Source organism: Scyliorhinus torazame, chromosome 2 (assembly GCF_047496885.1).
Source record: "Scyliorhinus torazame isolate Kashiwa2021f chromosome 2, sScyTor2.1, whole genome shotgun sequence".
NCBI lineage: Eukaryota > Metazoa > Chordata > Chondrichthyes > Carcharhiniformes > Scyliorhinidae > Scyliorhinus > Scyliorhinus torazame.
The window spans coordinates 103028381-103048014 of NC_092708.1; the positions used below are offsets into that span (position 1 = coordinate 103028381).

A 19634-nucleotide genomic window follows, 5' to 3' on the forward strand; every position below is an offset into this window, starting at 1 on the left:
ATAAAACACAGAGTCTAATTAGCTCTTAGAAATGTGCTCACCACTCCTTGCATTGACTAAGGTCGCAAACAACGTAATGACTACAGAAAGTACAGCTACATGGCAGGTTCTACCAATGTTTTCAGAAAATAATTAAAATACATAGTTAGCTGCCTCATGCACAGATGTTATCATTTACCCAAATAATTGCTTAAACAGAACAATTAACAATTTTCTAGAACATGGTTTTTCCCTTTATTCCCATTTGGATAAAAACAAAAGCTCAAGTACCATAATTTGCTGCAACTCAACTGACGTATGCTTACCTACATTAAATAGCAAATTGTTTCAAATCCCAGTACTAAAAAAAAACAATAGAATTCCCCTTCCTATCACCATTCCAGTCATTATCTACCTTCTGCATAAATAAGTATCTTCTGAATGCTGTTCTAAACTTGCCCTTCTTAATCTTGAACTGTCCTATCTTCTACTACTCTCCTGATGTATCTAAAATGATTGCAGACGATGCAGTTAAAGGCAGGAATATTGACTCATCTAAAAAACAGCTGAATGCTGTAAAAGGGAGATTCTATTTAATGTCGGGAAGCATAAGTCAGTTGAGTTGCAGCAAATTATGGTACTTGTGCTTTTGTTTTTAGCCAAATGGGAATAAAAGAGAAAAAACATGTTCTAGAAAAGTGTTAATTGTTCTGCTTCTTCCAACAGTGGGGCAATTGAACCAAAAGTGAGCGAGGTTTGTTTTGGGCTTTTGAGAACAGGTTTAGTCCCCTAGTAATATATTTGGTTACCTATAATAACCAGGCAAGACAATGTGCACACCAGAACTAGGCCGACAAATCTTTTCCACCTTCTCATCATCCATTTGACGCAATGAATCTGAGAAAGGTCCTGTAGCATTGATAACACATTTGGCTTTCACATCAAAAAATTCATCTGTAAAAGAAAAGAACACCAATCAGGGAACCATCTGTCCCTTCAGAATCATAGTTCTAAAGTATTGGCCTCTTGATGAACAAATCACTACAGCTAAATGGATGAAATTATTTAAGAACAATCTCCAAATATAGAAATGATAAATACCAAATACTTTATCTCTGCATTTTGAAACAAAATACTTCGGGGGGAGATCTTCTGGCTGTTCATGCCGACGGTGTACCCCCGCCACAGGTTTCTCGGCGGCATGGGGTGGATTCAATGGGAAATCCCATTAGTGGCGGGGCCAGAAGATCCTATCACCGACAAATGCACCACATGAAGGCCAGAGAATCTTGTCCATAATATTAAATTTACTTCATAAAATTATCAGAAAGTATATCCTTTAATAGGTGGACATTTTTATGACATAACCACAAAATCAATGATCCATGTACACCTGAGCATTATAATTAATATATTATTAACCCTCAAACTTTAGGCTAGCGAAGTGCATGCAACATCTAGGCAATTCTAATTATTTGCCAGGCAGAGTTGTTCTATTCAATGAGTTGGGCGACTTTCCACCCGAAGATAAACTTCCATTGAGAATTCTCAGAGAAAGGTGAAGAGTCACCAACATGTTAATTCGGGAAATTTAAACTTCCAGTTCACGGCCGAAAGAATGACGTATCAAGAATTTTCATTTTAAAAATTAAACTGTAACAAACGACGAAAATAAATTAAATTAAAGCAAAATACTGTGGATGCTGGAAATCAGAAATAAAAGCAGAAAAGGCCAGATAAACTCGACAGGTTTGACAGCACCTCTGGAAGGGGAAACAGAGTTAACGTTTCCAGTCTGTATGACTCTTCGTCAGAGCTGAAGAAGGATAGAAATGTGAAGGGTTATATAGTTGGGAAAGGGGGTGGGGAAAGGGGAACGCTCCTGGTGGAAAGCAAATTTGTAAGTCACAGTTAATATGTGCACAAATGTGTTGCCACAAGTCCGTTAAAGCTTTGGTAGTAATCCTGTTCCAGTTTACTGGAAGTAAAACTTTAGTCCAGACTTGAAAAACATTTTTGCTCAGGGGCCACCGTTGCATTTTTTCCTTAACTCAAGGGGCTGATGAGTAAATTTTGGAAAGGTAAGGTTTGGAACAACAATAAACTGAATTTCAAAAAGAAAGTTGACGCATTAAGATAAGCAATTTGTGAGTAGAAGTAAAGCAATGTCAGAACAATAAATGGTTAAGTTAAAAAAAAGTAATTCATAAAATATTGACCAGTGTGAAAGGGTCAGTGTGTGTGTATGTATTGGCTTACTCAGTCTCAGGTTGCGCGCACACACACACACACACACACACACACACACACACACACACACACACACACACACAGTCCCTCACACACTCTCCCTCGCACACACACACTCTCCCTCGCACACACACACTCTCCCTCGCACACACAGACTCTCCCTCACACACAAATGCACACTCTCCCTCACACACAAATACACACTCTCCCTCACACACAAATACACACTCTCCCTAACACACACACACTCTCCCTAACACACATACACACTCTCTCACAAACACTCACACCCCCATACACACACTCACTCTCGCTCCCCCATACACACACTCACTCACATCTCGGAGGGCCCCAAAGTGACCCCCAACACCCTTTCAGCCTGAAAACACTATAGGAGGGGGTTCCCCCACCCCACCCCACCGCTCCCTCTCGTCACCCCCGCTGCCCCTGGCCCCCCCGTCCGCCACCTCCCTCCCCCCGCACTCCCCCAACATTCACGAAGGGCACCCCGGCCCGATAGCGCATACAAAATGCAGGTGTGGCACCACCAGGGTGGCAGGGGCACTGCAAGATATCAGGCTGGCACTGCCAGGGCACCACCCTATCCAAAGGGCATACAGTTGGCAGCCTCCAATCCCCTGGATGACCCCCACGAGTGCCATTCCATTTGTGAGGACCAGTGCTGAACGGCAATCGCCGAGGTCTCTAAGGGATAAATCCCAAAGCCTCAGGTACCTCGAAAATCTAAATATTAAAGTGAAACTAGATGCTTCGCTCTATTATGAAGATTTGCCAAAAAGTGATCCCGCCCACAATGGGCGGGATTTACAGCACAACGTTTCATGAGATCGCGTTGAGATCTCGTGAGGCGTTGCGAGCCAGGTAGATCCAGGAAGCGGGATCTCCCGGCTTTTATCAGCCAGGCTGTGCCGCGGCGAGCTGCTTTTCGGGGGCAGGATGGCCATTGGATCGTGCCCACTTCTCACTCCCCCACACACACACACACTCTCACTCCACATACACACACTCCCATGCACTCACTCTCTCGCTCCGATACACATCACCCTCATTCTCAAACATACTCACTCTCTCGCTCTGATACACACTCACCCTCGTACTCAAACATATACACTCTCTCACTCCAACACGCTCATTCTCTCTCACTCCGACACGCTCATTCTCTCTCACTCCGACACGCTCATTCTCTCTCACTCTGACACGCTCATTCTCTCTCACTCCGACATGCTCATTCTCTCTCACTCAGACACGCTCATTCTCTCTCACTCCGACAGGCTCATGCTCTCTCATTCCGACACGCTCATTTTCTCTCACTCCGACACTCTCATTCTCTCTCACTCCGACATGCTCATTCTCTCTCACTCCGACACGCTCATTCTCTCTCACTCCGACATGCTCATTCTCTCTCACTCCGACACGCTCATTCTCTCTCACTCCGACACACTCATTTTCTCTCACTCCGACACGCTCATTTTCTCTCGCTCCGACACGTTCATTCTCTCTCACTCTAACATTCTCAATCTCTCTCACTCCGACACGGTCATTTTCTCTCGCTCTGACACATTCATTCCCTCTCACTCCGACACTCTCAATCTCTCTCACTCCGACACTGTCATTCTCTCTCGCTCCTATTCACGCACACTGACTCTCACTGCCACACACACTATGAAATGCTTGCATATTCATTCTCTCTCCCAAACACTAGCACACTCATTCCCACAAACTCACACTCAGTTATTAAGACCATAGAAATAGGAACAGGAGGAGGCCATTTAGAACTTCGAGCTGTTCCGCAATTTAATAAAATCATGGCTGATCTAACACTCATCAAGTCTAACTTCCTGCCTTGACTCCATAACCCTTAATTCCCCTACTGACTAAAAACCTATTGATCTCAGTCTTGAAAATGTTCAAGGACTCGATCTCCACAGCTTCCAGGGGTAAAGAATTCCAAAGATTCACCACCCTTTGGGAGACAAAATTCTTCCTCAAATCCATCTTAAATGAGCACCCACTTATTCTGCGACTATGTCCTACACTGTCCCAAGAGTGAAAACATCTTCCCAACATTTACCCTGTCTAACCCCCTAAGAACCGTAGATGTTTCAATCACATCACCTCTCATTCTTCTAAACCCCAAGGAGTACAAACCCAACTAGTTTAATCTTTCCGCATATGACAGTCTCTCCATATCTATGATCGTCCAAGTAAACCTATTCTGTACTGCGTCCAATGATAATATATCTTTCCTTAACGAAGGGGACCAAAACTGTACGCAGCATTATTAAATGTGGCCTCACTCGTATCTTGTACAGTAGCAACAACACCTCTTTACTTTTATACTCAGTCCCCTTGAAATAAAAGCCAGCATTCCATCTGCCTTCTCTATTACCTTGTGAATATGTGCGCTCGCTTTCTGGGTTTCATGAAGAAGGACCCTCAAGTCCCTTTTTGTTCCAGCTTTCTGCAGTCTCTCTCCATTTAAATAATAATCCGCCTTCTCATTCTTTCTTCAAAAATGAACAATCTCACATTTTCCCACATTGAATTCCATTTGCCAATTTTCGGCCCACCCACTTAACCTGTCAATATCTCTCTGTAAACTATTTGTATTCTCCTTACAACCTGCCTTCCCTCCCACCTTTGTACCATCTGCAAATTTGGCCCCAGTACACTCAGTTCCTTCTTCCAAACCGTTAATTTATATTGCGAAGAGTTGCGGTCCCAGCACTAATCCCTGTGGCACTCCACTGGTTACTGCCCTCCAACCTGAGAAAGACCCCCTTATCGCTACTCGCTGCCTCCTGTTAGTTAGCCAATCCTCTATTCATGCCAGCACCATGAACTCCTTGTGTAGTAGCCTTTTGAGTGGCACCTTATCAAATGCCTTTTAAAAATCCAAATATACAACATCGGTTCTCCTCTATCTACTCTAGCTGATACCTCCTCAAACAACTCTAGTAAATTTGTCAGACATGATTTCCCCTTCATGAAACCATGTTGACTCTGCTTGATCAGGTTATGACTTTCCAAATGCACTGCTGTTCTCTCAATAATCAATTCTAATATTTTTCCAATAACTGAAGTTAGATTAACTGGCCTGTAATTTCCTGCATTTTGCCTCCTTCCCTTTATGAACATGTGTACCACATTGGCAGTTTTCCAATCCATTGGCACAGTTCCAGAATCCAATGATTTTTGGAAAGTAACTACCAATGCAGCTACAATCTCTGTTACTACCTCGTTTAGGATCCTGGGATGCAAGCCATCAGGTGCGTGGACTTGTCAGCCTTTAACGCCATTAGTTTGCCTCAGACTAATTCTCTGGTGATGGCCACTGTATTTAATTCCTCCCTGTATTTTTTACTGTCTCTGGAATGCTTGCAGTATCCTCGACAGTAAAGACCAATGCAAATATCTAATTAACTCCTCTGCCATTTCCTTGTTTCCCATAATCTTCCCCAGTTTCATCCTCCAAGGAATTAGGAGCAGAAGTAGGCAATTCAGCCCTTCGAGCCTACTCCGCCATTCAATCAGATCATGGCTGATCGCTTCCTGGTCTCAAATACACCTCCCTGCCTGTTCCCCATATTCCTTTAACCCATTTTTTAAAAATCAGAAATATATCTATTTCCTTCTTGAAACCAATTAATGATTCAGGCTCCATCGCACTATGGGGCAGTGAGTACCACAAATTCACCACCCTCTGCGAGAAGTAGTTCCTACTTATCTCAGCTTTAAACCTATCGCCTCTCAACCTGTATCTGTGACCCCTCATTCTAGATTGTCCCACAAGGGGAACATTTGGTTTACGTTTACTTTATCAATCCCTTTTAGTATTTTATATACCTCCATCAGATCCCTTCTCATTCTTCTAAACTCCAGCAAATTGAAGCCCAAATTGTTTTATCTCTCCTCATATGTCAACCCTTTCATCTCCAGAATCAATCTGATGAACCTCCTCTGAACTGCCTCCAATGCTACCACATCCTTCCTCAAATAAAGAGGCCAAAACTGGACACAATACTCCAGATGTGGTCTCACCAACACCCTATATAATTGTAATAACACATCTCTACTTTTATATTCCAGTCCTTTTGCAATAAACGCTAAATTTCCATCGGTCTTTTTTATTATATGCTGTACCTGCAAACCGACTCTCTGTGATTCATGAACAAAGACTTAATGGGGCAACTGCTTTCTTTTACTTCTCTCTTTCTTTTAATGTGCTTAAAAAATGCTCTGATTGTCTGTTTTTTATGTTTCTCGCTAGCTTGCCCTCACTGCTTACTTTCTCCTTCCTGAATTTTTATTAATCCATCTTTGCTGCATTCTGAATCTATCCCACTCTTCTGGCCTACTCTCTCACTCCCGCAAACACACTCTCTCATTCCTACATACTCACCACGGCACCGTCTCCTCCTCAAGCCTGCCACAATATTCACCTTCCTGGGTTTCAGCCCTGCTTAGTCTTGGAAATTGAAACCACCCGGAATCCAGCCCCATATAGTCTAACACCCCCCCCCCCCCCACTCACTCTTAGCCCTAGAGTCCGTCTGAGGTCTGGTCTGACACCTCTCCAGCCCTCCCCCCTCCCCCCCCCGGCCAGTCCATTGCATCTGCTCCGACCTACCCCTTCTAAATTTACCAGTCATTCTGAGAGCTCTGTGGGCAGGAACCGACAATTAAAGTTTACTTAGCAACTGACTGCGTCATGCTCTTACGATCACAAGCTGGTTCCTCCATGCAGTGGCTGCTGATAAGCTCAAGCAACCAATGTATGGAGAAACCAGCTCATCATTGGATGAACAGACTTGTAGCATTTTTCACAATTCTGACCATGAAGTCTTCAAAGGTCAAGCCCAAAGATGTGGCGGGTCGGATCAAAATGTCTCGGCGGCTATATTCAGCCTTTGGGTCGGAGGTTGAACACGCATGTTTTAGACCAGTGTTTTTCAAAGTGTGGGTCATGGGATGATGTAAAATGGGTCCCCAAAAGGTCGTCAAAAATGATCCCCAAAGATGGCCTGACCATGTTGTCCGTTTTCTCTCTGGGTAAATTCACGCTGCAGTACAGTGTTATGACCACATTAGGCAGATGTGGAAGCCGATGCCATGGACTGTACTGCCTCTTTGGGCCACAGCGTATTTGGGGAGTTTGCTGTTATAACCTGCCTACTTACCATTGGCTGGGGACTAATGACTATCCCACAATCCTGTGGGAGTATGAGCTTCCCCAATGAGGGGGGGCGGAGAAACCACTAGTAAACTCCTAGTATAAATAAAGCTGGCCAGTTCAGGAACCAGCAGGAAGGAGTATGTAGCAAGGGAAGTTACTGCTACTGTTATGTATATATGTTATAGTAAATAAATGTTATTACTTTGTATCCTTAAAACTCGTGCTGGATTCTGCGTGGCCCTTACAAAACTTGCATTCAGAGGCCTGTAAAATTCTCTTCGAGTGGCATTTGCTGCTACTGCATTCAGCATTGGGATCTGTATTATTTCGGAGTTCAGTGTGCAACTAACAAACTCCGTGCATCCTTCATCACTTCTCAGTTAACTCTGAGGTACAGCCTCCTCCACCCCTACAAGCCTCTATGTCCAGTCCCTCCACTTCCGAATTGTTTCTCCACCCGGCTGGTTCTTGTCCTTCAAGAATTCTCCTTTTCTTTCATCACTTCCCCGCCGCTATCTATCCCCTCTTCCTAGGTACATGTACCCAAGCATTGGACATTGCCGTGTGGCTACATGGGCTCGATCAGCTGAATTGGTTCTTGTACCGCAAGGACTTTTGATTGTACCTTTATCGGGCCTTCAATTGTACACCAAGGATGGCGACTAAACTACATTTATGTATACAGGAGCCAGTAAAATGTTGCAGGTGTATGGAATGGAATGTGTCTACAAAGTTTTGCATATCGGTCAGCTGAGGTGAGCCCAGCATTTGTTTTACTTTGTTTTCAGTCTGTTACATATTTACCGGGGAAATGGTATTGACAGGCATCCAATGATATTCTGACGTGTTTTTGGTTCAGCAATTCGGGTTTTTGTTTCTGAGGTAGAAGTTTTGAATTTAATTTCCTATCAAGGTCATGTTAGGTTTTGAAAGAGTGAACACAATGTTGTTAAAACTGTGTAATATTGAGCCTTGTTAATCCTTCAACCCTTGCACACAACTATCCAAATGCTAACAATGGGTGTGAAGATATAAAATAATCAAACAATCCTGAGTTACACCCTTTAGCAAGGTGTCAGGATAGTTTCCTCCCACAGTCCAAAGACGTGCAGGTTAGGTGGATTGGGCATGCTAAATTACCTCTTTTGCATCTAAAGATCTGTAGGTTAGGTGGGTTACGGGGATAGGGTGGTGGAGTGGGGATAGGGTGGTGGAGTGGGCCTAGGCCGGTGTTCTTTCGGAGATAGGTGCAGACTCGATAGGCCAAGTGGCCTCCTTGTGCACTGTGGCGATGCTACGGCTTCTATCCATGCACAGTATCAACTTTCCTCTACCAGGGGGTTGGTTAGCTCCTCCAAATTTACATTATCGACTCTAGCACAGCAGTAATATGATGTGATGATTTATTTTTGCACGTAGATTACAGTGTGACAATGGCTCTGGCCCTTTACAGCCGCTTGAATATCCTACCAAGAACAAAGGCTCAATAATTTCAATCTTCAATGTCTACGTTGCATCCTTGGCATCACATGGAAAGGCAAAGGTGCTGATTTCCCACCCACCATGGTGGGTTTTCCGACAGCGGAGGCGGCACCCATTGGGAGCTGGCGGGATCTTCCAGTCCCACTGAAGTCAATGGCCATTTGTGTTGCTCATCGGCTGTACTGCCAGGGAACCCGCCGCAAGGAGGGATGCCTTCAGCAGGATCGGAAGGTCCTGCTTATGGGAAGGGCTGAAAAATCTCATCCAAAGTCACCAATGAAGCAGTATCTTTAGGGCACACATGCCAAGCTTTTAGTGATATTCAAACAAAAAAGGCTTTATTGGTTTGGGGATGGAAAATAGCTGCATCCCCAAGGATATGCAAAACAGGGTGTTGGCCTGTACCAAGATCTCAGCTGGGTGTACAGAGCTCCAATTCAAGGGTGTTGTCAAAAGGGACATGAAAGCGCTCAACATCAATCATGACAAGTGAGAAGCTCTAGCTGACGTTCAATGCAAATGGATCAACTGTGGGCAGAAGTTCGCTACCTTGGTGACATGTAGCTTCAGAAGCTGCAGAGCAGATGTCAACCCTGCAAACAAGATGCCATTAGTGATCATCCTGCATCACTGGCAAAGGATAACTTCACACATGGCACTTGTGACAAATTTTGCCTTTCCTTTTTTAAAAAAAATGTCCAATTAAGGAGCAATTTAGCGTGGCCAATCCACCCACCTTGCACATCTTTGGGTTGTGGAGGTGAGACCCACGCAGACATGGGGAGAATGTGTAAATTCCACACGGACAGTGACCCAGAGCCGGGATCGAACCCGGGTCCTCGGTGCCATGAGGCAGCAGTGCTAACCGCTGTACTACTGTGCTGCCCAATGTTGCCTCTCCAGAATTGGCTCGTTCAGCCATCAGAAATAGTGTAGATGATCTCATATGGCCTCAAAGCTCTGAGGCCGCATTCTCTCGGAAATGAAAGGATGCTAACTTGTTGAATACAATAGTTGCTCCCCGCTTAATTTTTTCACATATGCTTTCCCAGTCAGCTAGATTTGTAGAGTCAGTTTGGGGGGGGGGGGGGGGGTGACATGGGTTGAGGAGGGAATATTGGGCTGAAGGTACGTTGTGTGAAAGCAGGAAGGAATGCAGGTTAGCTTAAACGGCAATGTGGCCGGGGAAGACATAGCACATCTGGACCACAAGCAGCGCTGGAAAGGCTACTGGATTCAGCTGTTCTGCCACCCATCAGCTGTCGGGTTTCCAGGAACTCTGGCCTGCAGACACTAGAGTGGAATTTAGCTGAAAAATGTCAAAAAGCTGAATTACCTCCTACCAGCTGTAAGGGTGAGTGCTCCCCGTCTCCCCAGGACATTTGACCCTTCCATCACCCCCGGATTGTCACCGTTAACACACTTGCTGCCACCTCCTGCCTCCCACCAGCCGACCTGGCATGCGCGCGTTTATGCCGGGCCCACTGCGCATGTGCATATCCACCAGCGCCCATTCCACGGCCGGATCAGCAGCTGGAGCGGCGTGAACCACTCCAGCGCCTTGCTGGCCCCCTGGAGGGGCCAGTATTTCTGATCCTGGGGCTGTGTTGACGCCGTCGGGAAACGCAACGGCGTTTCCGATGCCGTCAACACTTAGCCTCAGGATCAGAGAATCCCGCCCATTGATTCTCCAGGTAAGTGAAATAAATTCCTTTTGCGGGGTCAGGAGCAACAATATAAGTATTTCCTTGGATGCAAAGTACCTTGGGGCATGATAAAGCCATTTACAAACATCAGGGGCGGGATTCTCCCCTACCCGGCGGGGCGGGGGGGAACCGGCGGGACGGAGTGGCATAAACAACTCCAGCGTCGGGACGCCCCAAAGGTGCGGAATCCTCTGCACCTTCAGGGGCAAGGCCCATCCTGGAGTTGTTTGCGCCCTGCCGGCCAGCGGGAAAGGGGCTTGGAGAATTCGGGCAGCCCCAGTGCCAATTGAGTTGCGCCAGACCCCGCCATTCTCCGAGGCGGGCGGCGCGACTCACGCCGGGCCGATTTCTGGGGGGGCCGGAGAATTAGGAGGACGGCGGGGGCGGGATTCATGCGGGGGGTCGTTGAATCCCGCCCAAGCTCTTTTTATGTTTTCCATTATGTTTACTCTGTGTACTGTGCAATCCAGAATTTGGCAGCTTTTCTCCCCCCCTTAAATTACAATTTGAATATCAGCGTGTGCTTTATGTCATTTACACAGGTACCTTCAATGCCTTCATCCACGGGGTGCATTTGTGTAAAATAAACTGAACAAAAGCAGAGATAATTGTCCTTAAAATGACCCATCTATTTCAACAATAAAATCATGGCACTGGCATTGAGGCAGTTAACATTCCTAAAGGTGACATGCACATACCTGTTTCAACGTTCCTGCACTTAGCACCACATACATATTCTTTACCGGTGTCCAGATCTTTGTTTTTCAGCAGACTCACCACTTCAACGTAATTGGCTATGGCAGCACCATACCTGGCAGCAGTCAGAGCGATAGTAAGGTTCATTCGTGCATCATTTTGCTGTCCTGCAGCAGGGGACAGATTCCGAGGGAGAACGTGAGTCACCTCAAGCCACTGACTTGTGGTATGGAAGTGTGTCAGAACAGATCTGTCACATCTGTCCCTGTCAGATTTAATATATCTCATTCAGCCAAGACTTAGAATAATAATTCTAAGACTAATTTACAGCGAGCGCTCACCACTTTAAAGGCCCCAACAGTGCTAATTAACATTCCCTGTAATCTACACAACATGGAAGGATTTTGGTAAGAAATATTTTGGTGCTGTGATTCATGTGTAAATTCTTCAACTGTTTTCAAAAACCAGCAGTGATCTATCCCCCAAGTCAAAGGTCATAAGTTCTTCAATTTAAAGCAACGGTTTTAAAAAGGTGAAAAATGAACAAAGCCTGATTTCATTAGCAAGTCATTCTTATGTACATCATTAAAGATTTATTGCAGAAAAATCCCTGGTAAAAGAGGACAGAGAACAGAGATGATTAATCACATTTAATGTTGGTGTCTTGAGGGATTTCTCTATTTATTATTGCGACTGAAGTTAAAATCATGAATGTTGTGCTGTGAGCAAAATTGTTCTGCATTGCAGGGGCACAGACTCTGTGTGCCCTGAATTTATAACTAGGGGCTAGGTAACTGATAATAAGGTTAATGCTACCACAAGCGAACAGTAATTTACCAACCATCTCAAGAAAGATGAGGGACAGTTTTTGCAATCAAGTGCCAGTAATCCTAACTGCTGCCATATTTGGTTAGCATGCAGGGCATAAAATTATTTCCACAGTCACTAATTTAGACCAGAAAGAAATGTTAGACTATTCATATTTAGCTTGATCCAGTTTTTCTGTTAATTGTAATTTGTTGCGTAGCTTTTCCTCAGGTTATCCATAAGCCTTTCTGCTAGGAAGTGCACAAGGCATGTCTGTGAACTAGAATTAAGAAAACAGGCAGGATGTTCCGTTTGGGAGTCTGTTCTCCCGCCGGAGGAGAATTGCTACTGATTTGCTTTCCCGCTGGGTGCACAAATCATGGAGCAATCAATATCCCTCGCAGATTTATGCATGATGAGGAATACGAGAAATTCCGAGGGAATCCCGCTATCGGGCCACCATTTTGAGCAGGTCCTGGGCCGGCCAAGCCACTCCACCCCCTGCCCTCATCCACGCATTGCAAAGCAGCCCCCCCCCCCCCGGACTTTATGGGTGCCGACCCCTCCTTCCCCCAAGTACGGGCATGACCCGAACCCCCCCCTCCCCCCAGGACCCACTAAATAGAGGGACCCCCCCCCAGAGACCCCCTCACTAAAGGGACACCCCCACCCCCAGACACCACAAAAGAGACCCCTGCCTGGAAGAGCAGTCGAGACCGGGGCAGTGAAAAAATATCAAAGTTGCAATAGTCACCTGGAAGCACCATGTGTCCATTCCTGGAAAAGGGACGAGCTGTGACCCATGTTTAAACCCCTCGGATCCCTTAGCTGCAAGTCATTCATTCATTTCTTGGACTGTGATTGACAGCTTTCACAAAACAGCAGTTAGAGTGAAGAAGATGAATGAGGCAAGACTAAGTACTGTAACCACCATGATTACAAATACCAACCACATCAAAAAGAGTGAAGTGCATTCCAATCAGGCTACTTAACACTTGAGTGATTTTGAAGTGCTGAGCTGGAAATTGACAGCACTTGTCAATCACAGCCCACAACCAGAAATGAATGAGTGGCTTGCAGCTAGAGGACTGGAGGGGTTTAAACACAGATCACAGCTGTTCTCTTTCCAGGAATGGACACATGGTGTTTCCAGGTGAGTATTACAACTGTAATCTTTTTCACTGCCCCTGTTGGGACTGCTCTCTTTTTTCCCAGGCAGGGGTCTCTTTTCTGGGGAGGGGGGATGTCTCTTTAGTAAAGGGGGTCCCTGTGGGGGGTTTCCCTGTTTACAGGTTTTCTATGGGGGTCTCCAGCTAGGGAGGGTCCCTTTACTTAGGTGATCCCTGTGGTGGAGTCTCCCTATTTAGCAGCCCCTGTGGGCTATTTAGGAGGTTTCTGGGGGGAGGCCTGGTAGGGAACGGGTGGGCAGGTAGTGCATTGTGGGGGTGGGGGGGTTGAAGAGGGCGGCCTTCAGATGGACTATGGGAGAAATTTCCTTAATGAGCTACCTCCTTGGTTCACAGCGAGGGCCACCATGTCAGGTTCATTTTTCGTGATGCCTGTAGTGAATCCCGCCCACGTGATTCCCAGTCTGCAGAATCATGAGGGCCTGGAGACTCTGATGCCGGGCCCGCTAACTGGATGCAAATGGGCACAGGTGAGAACCCCAGCAGGAGGCCGGAGCATAGCGGTCGGTTCAGCGTCCAGCTCGAACCTCGATTTCGGCCGGACATCCGATTCTCCGCCTGATCGCAATCCGCATTTCCGGTATCGAAGGCCAGAGAATCCAGGCCAACATATGCAAAACTGTTAAGTCCTCTTAACATTTGCTCCACAAATACTTTAAAATAATAACCACAAATTTGTTTTATTCTTCATTGCTGGAATTGTGAGCTTGCCCAGTAACTCAAGCAATTATCGCTTAGAGTTTTGAAATAAAATCACAACTATTTCTTTCGCATTTTACACTTCTAGCCAACTAAAATAATAAACCTTGAAATCTACGAGCTTTGTTCTTTTTTTTTTAGAAAATACAAATTGTTAACCTCTGGTCATACTTCAAGTGGCAACCATTCGAACAAGTAATCTTGTTAAATAAATAAAACTGAGGATATTTAAAGGTTCAGTACACGAGATAGCAAAGATTTCTCATGCAGCACTCTAACAAAATATATAGTGCAGCTACACACAAAACCATCAAGTCAGTGAGCAAAGCCAATTTAATCTATGGCTCCCCCCGAGGTAAGCATAGTTCAGTGTCCTGCCCCCACCCCAACCCCAGCAATAATCCCCATTTCCTAAAGGGAGAGTGTGCATTGAAGTGAAGAAAATTCTCCACTGGAATAAAACGATCTAAAATGACAGGGACAATAATGACAATGAATTTCATGTCTCCAAGTCATGAGTTTGCAATGCTTGACTGGGCCGACTTGTCTAATTAAATTGTTGCAGGTACAGCGGGAGACAGTTATCATCTGCATGCTTGTGGGGATGGCTCCTCTGGGCTAGTGAACTGTTGTCGAATGCAAAGTGCTCCTGTTTTCTTATAAGAAGACGACCAAAAGGTTCCAATGCACATATTGAAGCACAGGAATATACTTCCTGACAAACACAAGAAGACTGTCTTATAAGATTGCTTCAGCCCCACATCATAGTGCATAAACAACTGATCTACCAAGAAAAGCGCATCCAAATACCAAGAAGCCTTCCAAGCAATGTGTCTTCTTCAATATTCCTTCAGTTGCATGAATGAATCTGACAGATCACTGCTCAGATTTCAGTCACATTCCATGAAAAAAATATGTTGCCTTTTTGCCTTCCAAGAGAATCCAGATATCAACAAATGCTAAATACAGTCTGACAAGTACCCCTAAGAAACAAAGTAGTGAGTTTGCGGCTACAAAGGAAATCTTGAATAAATGGGACATGCTGTATACACCCAGGCTAACAACTAACATATGGTTTGCTTTTCTTATGCCAACATAGAGCACATCTACCCTGCAGTAAAGTGGATTCTTGTATTAGTCTCTGGTCTGTGAATGTTGCAGCTTGAATGTGATTTTTTTTTGTGAAAGCATGCATTAATCGAGGTATAACGGATTGCGTTTTGGTCCTTCAAATCTGGTGCCGGAGTTCCAATCCAGCTAATAAAATGGGAAGATTTCCTTGCTTTACACCTGGGAACATGAGGCACCTAAAAAGGCATCCACCCAATTTTGCTTCCTTTAGTTTTACCCACAGCCCACTTGACATCCTGTTAGTTGTTGTTTCTATGAAATCCTGGATATACCAGTCTCCTTGGTCATCAATGGAGTTCTGGTTCTTAGTAGACATTAGCTCAAAATAAAATGCTAATTCAACATTAGCTGGCTTTTGTAAGGGAGCTGGGTAAATGTTGAGAGAAAGCGGGAAGAAATTTGAGTTGATCCAAAAGGGGAATGTTTCTCCGAGATTGGGGTAGAACTGGAAAAAAAATTACTCTGCATGTAACTGGGTTTTGACTGTCCTGGGACTGACACCATTTTCATACAAGAGTCTGACTTTTTGTCACAATGAAAATGGTCTCCAGCTTAGCCAAAATAGTGTGGGAGGTCCCATTCCGGAGACCCGCCCCAAACCACCATTGTCGCAGGGGGGAAAGGGTTGTACTTTGCATATCAGTGTTCACCAAGGAGGCTGCACATATAAAACGCCTTCAGTCGGATCTAATTTTCAAAAAGGAGTGGGAAATATGACTTGCGCACTTCAGACCTGTACAGGGAAGGTAGGATACTGTTACGACACCCTGGGTTAGTGTGCAGTCAATTCCAGCCCCACTCGACCCGGAGTCACAACACAAAAGTGAATAAACCAATAATAATGAGAAAAATACCCAAAGCCTTTGGTCCTTGGCTACCCAATAAGTACAGTCACCAGGTTTGTAAATTTAAACACAAAAACGTTTCATTTCTAACAAGAACTGTAGTGAAAAATGTAGTAAATACAACTGGTTAACTATTATCTAATTCTTAACTTTAAAACTTTCTCCCCCCCCCCCCTCCCTCGCTCTCTCACACACACATACACACACACACACACAGGAACTCTTTCAGTTTGAAATTATACTGTAGGTTCCTTCAGCTATCTGTAGTTTCAGGAACACAACCTTTCTGGAGAGAGAGAGATTCCTGGTATTTGCTTGCAGCCTGTAATGGTTTTCCTGTAGATTCATTAATTCAGGTTCTCCGTAGCTTCAGGAATACAGCACTCACAACCTTTCTGGAGAGGGAACAAAAGTTCTAGGATGTGTCTAGGATGCAACGGCTCCGTTCAGAACCATCCCACTGGGATAGAATCCCATCACCAACTGTTACCGGGCAGAATACGGCTTTTTGCCAATTTCATTAGCTACCAGCTAATCAATCAAACCAAGTCCCATTCCATCTCTTTCTCTGGTGCTGAAAAATCTGAAGCTCATATTCAAATTAGCAGAATGTTTTCTCCTGTAACTTCTGATTTCCTCACTCTCTCTGCAGCTTGACTTAAAGATATATCCCCATTACTCATTCATAGATCAAAAATGATAACAGCAAAATAAAAGAAAGGGGAAATAAGGGAATAAATAAGGATCCTTGCATACCTCCCTCCCTAAAGAACGAAACATCAGGGCATGGATGTTTCATTATGAGGTGCGCGAGACATAAATCACAAACACATATTTATCCAATCCATTCCCATTATATAAGTTCCCTCCAGTCTCTACATTGGTAACTAATCAGTCCTTACACCCATGACAAAGCATCCGCAATCATATTATCCTTTGAGGGAATGTGTACAAATTTAACATTGAACTGTTGTAATAATAAACTCCAGTGGAATAACCTTACGCTCCGGGTTTTAAACTTCTCCAGAAACGCAAGTGGGTTACGGTCTGTACAAACTAAGCTTTGTTTATTGTCATGTCGGACAAATACTTCAAAGTGCTGAAGTTGGTTGGCTGTATATACATCATTCCTTGTTTTACAGCTTTTACCTCCTCACCGGAGTCTTCGTAATCACAGCCGTCATCTCCATTAAGTAATATGGACTGAAACAATGCGTGCTTTCCAGATTTCAATTGTTCTTCTTTACTTTCAGAAACAGAAGGTGGCACGTGATTGTCCCTATGAACTTTCTGCTTTTTGTTAACAGATGCAGTTGCAGAATCACAGTTCCCATCCACCTTCCCCTTAATTGTCAAAAGGAATTGATCAGAGATTTTCATCTCCTTTGCTATTTGTTTCCTTTATCTTGAAGATGCACTGTGGACCTTTAAAAGGATGTGGGTTAATCAGCTGTTCGCTTGGTGTCACTTCACAGTCCTTGCTGTCCTTGTTCTGAATGACTGCTATCATGTATATTTTCCTCAAAACAGGCATGCTCTGGGAAATATTTGCACTTGAAACTGATGGCAATGGGCTTACTGCAAAAGGCTGTAACAAGTTACTTTTAGAAAAGTCCAATTCACTTTCATCTTCTGATTCGCTATCTCCTTTCTTAGCTTTGGAGGAATTACGTGACGTTTGTTCAAGATCGGTTAGTGACAGGTCTATTTGGTAGCAGTTGTTTATCATTACTTCATAATCAGAACCAAAATCAGATTCAAAACTCTCATCTGACTCTTCATCACTGTTATTACTATTAGATTCGGACTCTGCTTTCTTAGGGTCACCTTCGGTCTTCGAATTCTCAGAAACTGGTTCTCCACTAGACTTTCATTTTTGATAATCTCTGTGAGGAATCATTCTCATAAGAGATAATTTCATCAGCATCAGCAGAATCAGATTCACTATCACTGTCATTTAATATGAGATTCATGTCTTTCAACATTTCTTTCTTCGAGTCATTTAATGCCCAATGAGGTTCTCTAATTCCCACATGCCCTAACATTTAGCACTGTTGCTTCACAACACCTGGGTCCCAGATTTGATTCTCGCCTTGGGTCACGGTCTGTGCGGCATCTGCACGTTCTCCCCATGTTTGCGTGGGTTTCCTCTGGGTGCTCCGATTTCCTCCCACAAGTCCTGAAAGATGTGCTGTTAGGTAATTTGGACATTCTGAATTCTCCCTCTGTGTACACGAATAGTCGCCGGAATGTGGTAAGGGCTTTTCACAGTAACTTCATTGCAGTGTTAATGTAAGCCTACTTGTGATAATACAGATTCTTATCATCATCATGTGCTATCTGCTATACTTCCCCCAGACTCTCTGTAATCATGGGTGAAGCTCCAACCTCCATGCCTACCGAATCATTCCCCAAAAGTAAATCTCCTTAGTCCACTGGAATTTTTTAACCACCCAACCACCTCTGGGCCAAGTACTAAACCCAAAATCAGCTTGATGTCACTTCTCACCCTAAGATCAGCACCATCATTAAGATGACCTCTTTCTAGCTCTGTAACATTGCCCGCCTTTGCCTCAGCTTCAACTCGTCTTCTGCTGCTGAAACTCCTTGTTATCTCGAGACTTAACTATTCCGTCACATACCTAGCCAGTCTTTCGCATTCTACACTCCTAAACTGGAGGTCATCCAAAACTCTGCTGCCTGTCTCTTTCGTCAAACCATGTCTCATTCCCCATCACATCTGTGCTCATTGACCTACACTGGCTCCCAGTCAAGCAAAGCCTTGATTTTTAAAATTCTCATCCTGGTTTTTAAATCCCTCCTTGTCCTTGCCCCTCCCTAATTCTGTAATCTCTTCTCACCTCACAACTCTCCAAGGTGTCTTCGCGCATCTAATTCTGGTCCCTTCAGCATCCTGATTGAATCGCTAAACCATGCCTCTTTAAATCACATTTCTTTGACTAAATTTGTTTTCACCTGTCCTAATCTTCCTTTTTATTTTGTTCAGCGCAGATTTTGTTCCTCACTCTCTGGTGTTTGATAATGTTAAAATTGCTATGCAAGTTGATGTTGACTTTGGGTGCTCAAATGGAGGGTGCTCTTGTTCAACAATTTTACAGCACTAAAAAGGATTACTTTTTTGTAGACATTACAGATACTGCAATGACAACAGTGTTTGCATCAACAAATCCAGCACAAATCTTTATCAACGCAAATCTTTTTTAAAAAATGGGAATTTACAACTTACACAGCAAGATGAAACACAGGCTTATATGGGAACGCAGTAATAGGTATTGTGACTTGGTAACAAACCATCAAAGAGAGAATGGACTCTGGAATGCTTGTTACTCAAATATACAAAACAGTTCAATTAACTTTCAGCGGACTATAGCCAGACTGCTAGAGGGCTGCCTTGCACAGTGTCCTTCTTCGGGAAACTAAAATCCTGGAGAAGGTTCAGTCATCCTGCTGGAGGCCCACCTCTGATTAATGTTTTCTGTGACTGTCACTTATTTGGCAAAAGTCCCATGATTGGACAACCTCCCCGCATAACCATGGGGCTTGTGTTTTGATTAGCAGCATTTTTATTTAAAATAGAGATAGAAGAAAATAAGAGCAGATACAATGGAATGCCATATTTTATTTGTTTGTGTGT

The 19634-nt window shown here is 44.3% G+C and overlaps 1 protein-coding gene across 6 annotated transcripts in view; it reads right to left on the reverse strand.

Annotated features, from left to right (window-relative positions):
• Window positions 1-19634, reverse strand: part of gpd2 (glycerol-3-phosphate dehydrogenase 2 (mitochondrial)) — a 442371-nt gene that overhangs the window by 44753 nt on the left and 377984 nt on the right. For all 6 annotated transcript variants that reach the window (XM_072475144.1, XM_072475152.1, XM_072475162.1 and 3 more), the window contains 2 exons: window positions 11313-11477; window positions 789-933 (listed from right to left, as the gene is read on the reverse strand). In XM_072475144.1, the coding sequence (XP_072331245.1) occupies window positions 789-933; window positions 11313-11477 (310 nt within the window). The remainder of the gene's footprint in view (window positions 1-788; window positions 934-11312; window positions 11478-19634) is intronic.